At 37.7% G+C, this 12,004-nt stretch overlaps 2 protein-coding genes across 4 annotated transcripts; one reads left to right on the top strand and one right to left on the bottom strand.

Annotated features, from left to right (window-relative positions):
- Positions 1-928: 928 nt before the first annotated feature.
- LOC125212995 lies at positions 929-4,955 on the top strand. Of its 3 annotated transcripts, none has more exons than XM_048113322.1 (5): positions 929-1,387; positions 2,798-3,600; positions 3,678-3,757; positions 4,209-4,473; positions 4,552-4,955. In XM_048113322.1, the coding sequence occupies exons 2-5, from the start codon at positions 2,844-2,846 to the stop codon at positions 4,818-4,820; spliced, it is 1,371 nt and encodes a 456-aa protein (XP_047969279.1). In that variant the 5' UTR covers positions 929-1,387; positions 2,798-2,843; the 3' UTR covers positions 4,821-4,955. The 3 variants fall into 3 exon arrangements, with proteins under 3 accessions (XP_047969279.1, XP_047969278.1, XP_047969277.1); XM_048113321.1 differs by lacking the exon at positions 929-1,387 and adding an exon at positions 2,161-2,655; XM_048113320.1 differs by lacking the exon at positions 929-1,387 and adding an exon at positions 2,161-2,655 and having other exon boundaries at positions 2,782-3,600.
- A 3,929-nt stretch (positions 4,956-8,884) lies between these two features.
- On the bottom strand, positions 8,885-10,495 carry LOC125211070. Its single transcript, XM_048110755.1, has one exon. The coding sequence runs from the start codon at positions 10,478-10,480 to the stop codon at positions 9,017-9,019; it is 1,464 nt and encodes a 487-aa protein (XP_047966712.1). The 5' UTR covers positions 10,481-10,495; the 3' UTR covers positions 8,885-9,016.
- Between the last annotated feature and the right edge of the window lie 1,509 nt (positions 10,496-12,004).

Raw genomic sequence — 12,004 nt, 5'->3', positions numbered from 1 at the left:
TGCTGCATTCGAGCAAGCTCGCTTTGTATGAAACGGGAGATATAGTTGTTGACTGGGTTGTTGGCGAAACCCGCGACATCCCATCCGGTGAGAGCGGGAGGTACCTCCTCTTCGGAAGAAGAATGAGATATCTCCTCGTCGGACCGAGAATGAGAAGACGATTCAGAATTCATTAAATATAGATGGAGAGAGAGAAAATAAATGAAGAGAGAAAAGGGATGAGGATGAGGAGAGAATGAAGAGAGAAAATGGATGAGGATGGAGAGAGAATGAAGAGAAGGTGTGTATTTATAGGGGGAAATTAAAAAAAAAAAACAAAAAATATATTTATCGCCGAATTATCGCCCACAGTGGTCGGCGATAATCCGGCGATTTTTCGCCGATTGGCGATAAAACGGGAGGAAAAATCGCCGAATTATCGCCGACCTCTCCCATTGGTCGGCGATAGACGGCGAAAAAACGCCGACTTTTAGCCGGCACCATTGGGAGTGCTCTTAGGAGTTTCAATTTATCATTCTTGGTGTCCCATTGTATGACCTTGGTATGAAAATTCCATAAATGGTAATAGGTCTCCCGTCCACTAAGTTTTTTACATTCATATTTTATTGAGTAAAAGTCAAAATTGGTCCTAAACATATGATCATTTTACGATTTTGGTCCTAAACTTTATCTTTTAGATTTTAATGTCCTGTACATTTTAAATTGGATCACAATTGGTCCTCCGTCAATAGTTCCATTAGTTTTATAACAGTCAACGGGTTTAACTCAATTTTGACCAATTAAACCTCTTAATTATGATGTTTAAATTACTAATTATATCATTAATTATTATTCTATTTATTACTCCTATAGAAAAAAACAAATATATTAATCAATAAATATACTAAACATTAGCCTGAAAAGAAATCATCTTCTAACAAATGGAAATTAAAATAACAAATTGAAATTTCAACAAATTCTTTCTCTTTTCCCAGAAAATGGATCGTCTTCTCCCTCCCGACGTTTTACCTAACATCTCCCTCCCCCTCGAGCAGTCCTGCACCCTTCCTCCGAAAACGACGTCGTCGAGCTCGTGAGGCTGTCCAATGAGTGCCCCACCCCGTTCGGCATTGCGGCCAGAGGCCACGGCCACTCCGTGAGGGGGCAGGCGGCAGCGCACGGCGGCTTGGTGGTGGATATGGCTTCGCTGGGAAGAAACGGGAGCCGGATTAGGGTTTCTTGGGAGGAAGGGTTTAGGGTATTACGGGGCCGGGCTGGCGCCGGGTTCTTGGACCGATTATTTGTACCTCATCGTGGGAGGAACGCTCTCTAATGCCTGGGATTAGTGGGCAGTCCTCTTTCTCTGGCCCCCAAATTTCCAATGTTCTTCAGCTCGATGTTATCACAGGTTTTGTTTTAATATCTCTATTTTTTTTCTCTATAGGAGTAATAAATAGAATAATAATTAATGCTATAATTAGTGACTTAAAAATCATAAGTAAGAGCTTTAATCGGTCAAAATTGAGTTAAATCTGTTGACTGTTATAAAATTAACGGAATTATTGACGGATGACCAATTGTGATCCGATTTGAAATGGCCCAAAAAATCTAAAAAATAAAGTTTAGGACCAAAATCATAAAATGGTCATATGTTCAGGACCAGTTTTGGTCTTTACTCTATTTTATTATAAAACAAATATAGGAGTATAAAAGTAGGATTCACTATCTTTTTTCCATCCACATTTCACTATTTTTTTTTCACAAACTTTCTTTTACATTTATTAAAATCTGTGTCAAACTCAAATGAGATTTCTAAAGTGGAACGAAGAGAGTAGTATTTATCAGTAATACTTTGGAGGGAGTACTATGTAAGGTCATCCTTCAAAAGGATATACGTACGATTTATAAATTTGTTTTTTTTTATCCAACCACAATGGCGGAAAACAGGATCCTATCAAATGGATACTCCATGAAACTCATTATGACAATTTTCTAAAGAAACTTTAATTCAAATACTCCCTCCGTTTCTTCATAGTTGCGTCATTTTTCCATTTCAGGAAGTTTCTTCATAATTGAGTCATTTCTATATATGGTAATCTTTTTCTCTTTCTTAATTTACTCTTTCTTACTTTATTCTCTCTGCATTTTCCTTTCTCTTATTTTTTATCAATTTATTTAACACACCCAATATTCATTTCTAAAACTCTGTGCCGAAAAGTTTCGCCTTAACTATGGCGAAACGGAGGGAGTAGCAATTTGTAAGTTTTATACTTATTACCTGAAACATTAAAGTTGTGTCAAATGCTATAACAAGTCAAATTCATTATTAAACAGTTTTCAGTAGTGTATAGTCTATATGAGTGTTGGTTGCGGAAGTATTAAAACAAATGACAAAATAAAATTTATAATAAGATTGAATATCCCTACATGGTGCATGCAAGGGAACAATTTAATTAGTTTGCAGCACAGATTTAATTCTGCAGATTTTTAGGAAGATTCTGTTACAAAATTCATCACAAGCATCTCATGTCACTATTCTCCACAATGATTCTACAATAACATCATTTCAATTTTATCATTTTAAAACCGTCTAACAATTATCTTCAACCTCCCCTCATTTTTTCCCTAAAACTTTTCAAGATTGAATTTTTCCTCATTCCCGGCTACTATTTTACGGTGAGTCACATCTTCGCATCCAAGAGATTGAAAGAATATTGTAAACAAAAATCACGTTGATATCGATTTTGACAATGTGAGACAACGAAATTAAAATAATTTCATCATCATTGTTTTGTTTTGAAGCTGCATTTCCATACAGAAATTGACAAAAATGGGGTTGATTTGATTTTGATCGGAACACAAAAATGGAGATGAACGAAATCGAACAAAACGACGTCGGCGCAGCTTCCGCAGAGGACGTTGACAGCGAATCCTCACAGCCACGAAGCTACCAAGTTAACCACCTCAACTCCTCCCAGCACCCGGTGCGGCGCAAGGCCTACATCTTCGACGGCGACGGCAGCTACTACAATCAGGAATGGAGCCTCAAAGAGGGCAAGGGCAAGGAATTCTGCTGGTACCACGTTGAGCTCCCCAAAGGAAAGCAAAAAATCTCCCAATTAGCCCAATACCTAATCGACGTCCTTTGCCCTCCATTGAAGCTCCAAGACATCCTCTCCCTGGCCAGTAACGGCCCCTTCTGCGGCCACGTCGACGGCGCCCTCGTCTTCCGTGTCAATTCCCCCGGCCCCCCTTCGAGCAATTTCACATTTAGGATCGCAGCTAGGGTTACTGAGCACTCGGTGATCACGGTCTCGTTAGGGAGGGTGCCTAGGTTGGGATTCTCCCCTGCTAATGAGTCTCTGCTGTATGAGATTCCTGCTGTGGAGAGCTCTGATTATGGTGGTGATGGTGTTAGTAGTAAGGGGACTATGGTGATTAGGGAGCATGTTTTGGATTTCTTGCTAACTATGAATCACTCGGAGGAGGCTGACAATCCGGTTCCTAGGTCTGTGTCTAATCTCGTTGTGCATATAATTGACACACATGTTGATCATCTTCAGGACACGGTGACCAAGCTCGAGATCGAGCTTGACTCTGTAGAGTTTGAGCTTGACAGAGGTAGGTGTGTGTTGTTGTGATAAGTTATCTAGGTTCGTTGTTTGTTTTTTATTTGGTTTTGATTTGGTTTGGTTTAGGTGGTTTCGACTCGAAGCAACAGATGATTGATGACAAGAAGTTCCCAAAAATGCATCTTGATCTGCAGAGGCTGTTGCAGGTAAAAACAAGTGTGTTTCGAAGAAATGCTTGAGTGATAAATGTTAGAAAATAGGGATATTGTATTGAAAGAGCGATGAAACGTGAAAGACTACATTGTATTGGCTTGATCGATTCAGGAACATTATTTAGCCTTCCATTTACAGGACAATGCAAATTGCCATCTATCGTGTAATGAGAACGCATATTGTCTCATTAAGTGCAAGGCTAATTACATGAGCCTTAGTAATAACCATTTCGCGAAACTTGAAAGACTACATTGTATTGTCTTTCGTTTATAGGAGAATGCTATTGTGTAATGAAAAGGCATATTGTCTTGTTAAGTGCAAGGCTAGTTACATAAGCCTTAGTAGTAATAACCATTTTGGGAAACTTGACTCTTTTCTTGATGAGTTGATGTTGTAGTTTTGTCTTCTAACAATGAATTCTGATGGTGTGGAGTGGAACTGCAGGTGATCGCGCATAGTGAGCAAGTGTTCCCTCGGGTGAAGGAGAAGTGTGGGTCAAAAGACTGGTTCACGTACGAGGACATTATCGCGTTGGAGGAGCTCATTGCCCTCATAAGGAGCCTCAAGGAGAACGTGAGGTTCATAGCTAACCGGGTCTCAGCATTGCAGGCTGGACTCGACAGTTGGCAGTCGGAGCAGATAAACAAGAAACTATACTACCTGTCCTTCCTCTCTATTATATTCCTGCCTCTCTCAATAATAACTGGAGGTATGATAGATTTTAATCCACCACTGAAGTTGGTTGAGAACGAATTCATATGTGTCGTTGATTGGATGTGTTTTCTAGTGTTTGGGATGAACGTGGGCGGGGTTCCATGGACGGGCCAGGATGACCCCGAGTTGAAGGATGGATTTTACAACGTGGTGGCGATATGCGTGGTGATGCTGGCGATGGTTCTCCTCTGCTTCCTCTTCCCGGGGATCTACAGCAACATCATGGGGTGGCAGAGGACGCGGACCCTGAGGAGATGCCTTTCCATTAATCATAAGTCCTACATTAGGCGAACCGGGGTGGGAGGCGAACCAATACAGAGAGGAGGGTACTCTCGTATTTAGACCTGCAAAGTTTAGACTGATGTTTGACTCAATTGTATAGAGGCTTTTCTTGGTAAAACTCATACGGAGTATTTGTCTTGTTTCTCTTGTAAAAAATATTTAAGTTACATTTTAGACGGAAAAGACTATTGTTTTTGGGTTGTTGGTTCGATTGATTCATATTTCTCTCTAGTTTTGAAATCTGTAATTTAGCTTAGTATTGAACGATCTTAATTCTAAAATGCTCTAGTTCTGATAAATCAAAATCCAGTTATTTCAAAATCTCGAATTCTAAAATCTTGTTGATTTTGAACGGGAAGATAGCCCTGGTTGTACAACGAATGAGGTTAGTGTGTTCAACTTAGCTATTCCCATTTTCCCTTACTCAAAACAAATAAATATTTCATCCTTATGCGATTTATTACCTTACTCTAACTCTACTCCAATTTTAAAAAATGTAAAACTAAGTGCGTAGTTAGTCATATTTTTATGTACTATTAATAAAATACGAGTTAGTAATATGCGAGATTTATTTATTAACAGTATTAAAACAAATAAACAAGCCAATTATTGGGGATAGATAATAAAGGAAATATAATTACTACCTCCGTCCTATAATAAATATTAATTTTTGTCATTTTAGTCTATTCCACAATAAATGTCCACTTTTACTTTTACTATAAATAATAACTGAATCCCATATTCCACTAACCCATTTCACCCACATTTATTATGAAATTAATAAATAAAAGTGGGACCCTTTAATACGAGCATTATTTAATTAGTTTAATTAGGGATTTGAGTATCTTTTCTATATTTTTATTTTCTTGTTCATTAAGTTAGTTATTAGCATTAAAATAAATAGAAGTTATTGTAATCATCGAGGTTTATCCTATGACCCTTACTTCATTAACTTTTTCAACTCACTCTTTTTTATATTTTTTATAACTCGTATCGAGACAAATGTAAACTCCTATTGTGGGACGAATGTTGTATTTGTTAATGGAGAGTACATGATATCCTAATTTTAGAGGAAATATCACCATTTGTTAATGGAGAAGTACCTGATATCCTAATTTTAAAGGAAATATAACCATTTGTTAATAGAGAAGTATCTGATATCCTAATTTTAGTGTTATATATTAGGAGGACCCTACCAACGAAGTCCAATCTAATTAGTCATTTGTAATCAATGAAAAACAATCACAATTCTTATGTTTATTTTCTTTCAAAGACACCCAATTCTTGAGTTTTAATTGATCGGACAATATGCAAGTCTTACAAAGTGGGTCCAGATAGAAGGAAACTTGAACCAGAAGGTTGATTAATTTAATGGCGGGACCTTCGTCAATGACCCTGTCTTTCAATCCCATGGCCTCTCTCTCCATATATGTTGAAGATGATATTCAAATAAAAATATTTTTTACTATCAAATTGAGAAATATAAGAGAATAATTTGAAGAGAAACTAAAAAAAGAGATAGAATAAAATAAAATATATTAATTTTTTTTATTTCTTTTTTTAAGAAACTCTCCCTAATTTTATATACTAATTTCCTTTACCTTGTTTGTATAACAATTTCACTTTAATTTTGTGAGTATAGTATTTATTCATTTGAGAAATCTCTAGTATTTATATGGATAAAAATAAGAGTAAAGGCCAAAACTGGTCCTGAACATATGATCATTTTACGATTTTGGTCATAAACTTTATCTTTTGGATTTTTTGGTCCTGCACATTTCAAATCGGATCACAATTGGTTCTCCGTCGATAATTCCATTAATTTTATAACAGTCAACGAATTTAACCCAATTTTGACCAAATTAGACTTATAATTCTAATTTTTAAGTCACTAATTAATTCCCTAATTACTTTTCTAAATATTCAATTAATTCACACGCCTTCTTCATCTTATCTCCTTCGCATCTCTGTCCCTCTGTGTCTGTCTTTGTCTCCTCCGCCGCCATCACTCCCCTCCCCCCTCCTTCTTCAACCAAAACCATCTCCCTCCCTCCCCCAATCAAGTCTCCTGCTAATCCCATTTCTCCCCCGACGCCTCAAACCTCCCAAATCCAAGAAATCATCCTCTACCTCGACTCCCTCGGCGTCGACTCCTTCCACTGCCTCCACTCTCACCCTCCCCTCCTCTCCACCCCCGTCTCCCAAATCCAATCCACCGTCGTCTTCCTCCTCTCCCTCGGCCTCACCATCCCCGACCTCCGCCGCATCATCCCTATGTGCCCCGACCTCCTCTCCTCTCCCACCTCCGCCACCGTCATCCGCGCCACCACCTTCCTCCTCCGCGAGGCCCGCGTCGCCGCCTCCTCACCTGCTGCGTCGACCGCCAGCTCCGCCCCGCACTCTACTTCCTCCAGGGGATTTAATGTACTATTCATTAACTAAGAAATAATTGAATATTTACTAAGGTCTAATTTGGTCAAAATTAGTTAAACCCTTTGACTGATATAAAATTAACGGAATTATTGACGGAGGACCAATTGTGATTCGATTTGAAATGTGCAGGATCAAAATATTCAAAAGATAAAGTTTAGGACCAAAATCATAAAATGACCATATGTTCAGGACCAGTTTTGGCCTTTACTCTAAAAATAATATACAAAGGTGGTGTTCGGTTTGCAAGACTAAATAGTAGCAAGATATAATCTTGCATAAGCCATGACTCAATATTAGACTAAAAAAAGATGTTTTGTTGGAATGTCAATTTTAATACTCCTTAAAAAGCATTTTTAGTTTGAATGCGAAGATGATGTATATTTACCATGATACCCTTCTAATACTTATCCTAATCATCGAGTCTAATATTTTGCGTTCATGTATGAATTTGCTCCAATAAACAAAAATATGTTAAATTCCATTTTCAAATAATAATCTGGCAAGGATGTTATTATTTTTATATTTCAATATTAAATTATCAAAACTTCAAATACAAATTACTACGATTCTATCAAATCTGTAAATATTCTTATGCTTCAATAATAGAAGAAGTCTTATTATAACTGTCATTTTTTTTAAAAGTAGGCATATTGCATAATATATTAATATATGATAAAAAAACACACATTTTAATAAAATATTATAAGAAAATTAAGATCATACCAATTTACAAATATTATAGGAAATAGGTTTGATAATCACATTCCACCTATTGACAAAATTAAATAAATTACAAATCAATAACTACATTGCACAAACTATTGACAAAATTAAATAAAAATACCAATTTTAAATAACACAAAATGGAAATTGGAAAAAATAACAAATAAAAATGAAATCGAAGTCTAAGTCCCTCCCTCTCTCCCTCTTTCTTCCTGCAAACCATCTCTTAGCAAAAGGGTAAATATGGAAAGTTAAGCAATTATAGAGGCCGATTATTTTTTTTTGTCGAAGGGGGGTAGGCCTAGATGACTAATAATGGGACTATTCATGTTGGACTTAATATCATATTGAGTCAGAGATAAAATATGACCAACCAAATGTAAAATTAAACTAATCTTGAGATTTAGTAGGGACAACCGAACAGGGCTTTAGCGGAATACTTTTACTCCATCATTTGCATTATATATTTTTTTCATAAATCTCTGAACTTTGTAAACGTTTTATTGATTTGGAAAATTGGAGTAAAAGAACGAAACGCTTTAATATGCGATAACATTTTACTTTCACTTTAAATCTGTTTAGAAATTGGAGTGCTGTTGGAATGCGATTGATGAGAAATTATTAGAACTGAGAAAGAAAGAAATTATTAGAACTGAGAAAGAAAGTGGCGATCTACCGCAATTACGATTTACGGCTAATAATATTGTCTCCTTGTAAATTAGTGAATTATCTTACAAACTTGCGAATAGAATTTGTAATCAAATTGAGTTGTAGTAGTATTCATTTTCGAATCGTCTGTTTAATTGAATTGTTTCCTTATTTGATAACAAACTTTATTTATATTTCCCACTTTATACTTGAGTAAAAACTTTGGGAGCTAATATACCAAAATCAAAATATTTTGGTCACAAAAAGGAGATCTAAAACAGAAATGTTGCGAAAATCAAACAAAGAGAACAAGAGGAAAATTGGCAGTTCAACAAATACTACTCCTCTGAATTCAGTTCAGGTGACAAACTCAATAACTAAACAACGATAAAAGACGACATAAAATTGCATTAATAAACTCAAGTTATTGATACGCTTACCCTCAAATTCAATCACACAGATGCTTGCGTAGCCTTGGCAGCAGCTTTGGCCCCTGCTTCCGCCGCCGCTCTCATATCAGCCGCCACACCTTGATACTGCGGCGGCTGCGCCATCACACCGCCGGGCGCAGAGTAGACCATCTGCCTCCCGTCGTATGCCACCGGCGCGTATCCTCCTTCCGCCACCATTCCAACACCGCCAGCTGTCCCCTGCCCCACCATCCTGTAACCCTCGGAGTATCCCCCTACCTTCTGCTGCTGCTGTTGCTGCGGCGGCGGCATGGTTTGAATTACCGGAGGAGGCACGGCGCCTTGCTGAATCATGTTGTACATCGGCTGCTGCTGCTCTCGGTATCCCTCTGCCGGCATCCTCTGAACCGCGTAGTAGCCTTGATTTGGGGGTGCGGTGGCTGGCCTCATCATCTGCGCCGGGTATGCGTTTGCTGGCGCCGGAATCATGTAAACTTGCTGTTGCTCTTTACCAATGTTGCTCGCAGTCGCCGGATTAGGATAGACTCCGGTAGGAGCCTGTTTCTCCGTCCAATAAGGAACGCCGCCGGGGATTGCCGCCTGAGGTAGCTTCTCCGGCTGTTTATTGTACTCGCCGCCTCCGGATCCGACGGAGAGATTGTCGTCGCTCTTCCTTCTGTACATTCCTTGCCGTTCCTCAATTTGCAGCCTCTGTAGATCCTGAATGTGCTTCTGGATCGGATCCGACCCGATCATAACCGGATCCTCAAACTCATGAACTCTCCCCGCCACCGCCTGATTCGCATTCGCCTTCTCAAATCCTAACAGAAAATCAACGCTATTCCGCGGCGGCTGCTGCTGCGGGGCGGCCGCGGGCACCGAAGGCTGCGGCGCGGAATTCAGCGCTTCCACGAACCGCTCTTTCTCCGTCTTCGCCTCCTCCGAGCCGAAACTCCGAGCCGAGGGGTTCAGGCTCGGAGTCTGGTTCGAAAACACGAAAACACGCAGCCTTGCCGGCTTCGGCGAAACCCTGAACAACCGATCGTACTCGGTCATCATGTGCTCCAAATCATCGTCATTCGTCACCGAAATCAAGGCATCCAGTTCCTCTCCTGGTAGCTGATACTTAAACGAGATATCGCCGGAATCGCAGAGCGCGGCCAGCTTGGAGAGCAGGGCGGCGAATTTGATGTTCCGATCGACGGAGAGGATCTTCGTCTCGCCGCCTATGTAGGAGAGCTGGTTATCGTGCGGCCGCGGGTTGACTTTTCCGCCGTAACTGCACATAAACTTGACCTTGTTGCAATTCTGCGACTGATGATCCTCCCACGGCGCGGAATTTTCGAACTCGATTTCTCGGGATCGCGGCGATGAACTACCGGACTCAGGGTAGGAGGAATTGTAGGCATAATTTTCCATAACTTCAGTGGTGATCGGTGAGCGAGGGAGAGAGAGAGGGTTTCCACTTTCCAGAGATTTAGCGAGTGTGTGAAGTGGCTCCACCATTCAAGGTTTAAGAACTTCACATAACGGTGCACATACATTTCCGTGCACCCAGAGTTTTACTGTGACGCGTTGTGTGGATAGAGCGGGTGAGGATAACAATTGCTTTGATGAATTCCATATATTTCCATTAAGCAATAAATTTACTTTTTAATTTAATAAGTTCAGATAATCAAACTTTCTTCAATATTTATAATCAATGAGGTTTTGTTTGTCCCTCTATCTATCGTTCTGTAATTTTTTATTATTATTACTAAATACTTTAAAAGTGTTACTACTCCCTTAAAACAAAGTAGAATTAGTGACAACCATGTAAGTGTAGTCCGGTGATATTTTCTACTCATAACAAAATAAATGTAACAAAACATAATTTTAAATTACACAAAAAGGTTCGTTTGATCACTTTATGGAACTTCAAATCTTCAATAGCGAAATTATTCTTTATATAAAGGATGTATCCAGTGGCGGACGCAAAATTTTTTTTCAGTAGGGGCTCTACGAGTAGAAATTTTATACTAATATATACTCTCTTTATGTTCCCTCATAATTGAGGCGAAACTTTTCGGTACGAAGTTTAAGAAATGGATGTAAAGTGTTATAAATAAATAGATAAAAAAGTAAGTGAGAGAAAAAAAAAACTGAAGAGAATAAAGTAAAAAGTGAATAAAGTAGTGGGAATAAAGTAAGAAAGATAAAAAAAAATTACTACTATATACAGAAATGACTTAACTATAAAGAACTTTCCAAAATGAAAAAATAACTCAATTATAAAGAAAAGAATAGAGTAGATATGAAACATAGTAATCATGAAAAAAATAAAAAGCACAACAACTATAAAAATGCATAAATATTTTATTAGTAAAACTAAACCTATACATAAATGAAAATGCTGCTATACAATAATTATAGAAGCAGATATGACTTAAATCAAATTTAAAATATTCAATTCAAGATTCAAACTCAAAATTAAAATAAAAAAAATCTCTAATCCAATCGTCTTAAATTAAAATTAAACATGTTAAACTAAACCATATTATTAAAATATCACAAAATCCTGTATAAATTTTACCAATGGAGAGTATATTTTTGTTTTGCATATTTTAAACAGTTAAATTAAAAAGAAATGAATAAAAAGTAAAGAAAAACTGATGTTATGCGGTAATAATGCAAGAAGACATATATATATATATATATAAGCATTTGTTTTTAAATTATTAAAATAAAGAACTTGACATGCTTCTTTAGGCATAACAACTCGGCACTTTTTGAATGGAGTTTTCTAATATAATAATATTTTTTACTCTATTAATCATGTTTTATGAGTTAGTCTTCTTCTTCCTGTAGTCGCCGTCTGCCATAGTTCTTAGTTTTCATCTGTAAATTTTCTTTTTCAGGTAAGTTCAGCCCCTTTAATCAATCAATTTTCAATAATTTAGTCCCCAACAACATTCATACAGTAGGGGCTTAAGACATTTTTTCCAAAAATTTCAAAAAATTAGAAGTATAAAAAACCAAAAAATTATTTTG

The sequence above is a fragment of the Salvia hispanica genome, chromosome 3, assembly GCF_023119035.1.
Source record: "Salvia hispanica cultivar TCC Black 2014 chromosome 3, UniMelb_Shisp_WGS_1.0, whole genome shotgun sequence".
Classification (NCBI taxonomy): Eukaryota; Viridiplantae; Streptophyta; class Magnoliopsida; order Lamiales; family Lamiaceae; genus Salvia; species Salvia hispanica.
Note: the sequence above shows the minus strand (reverse complement) of the source record. Positions and strands in the feature narration are given on the sequence as shown.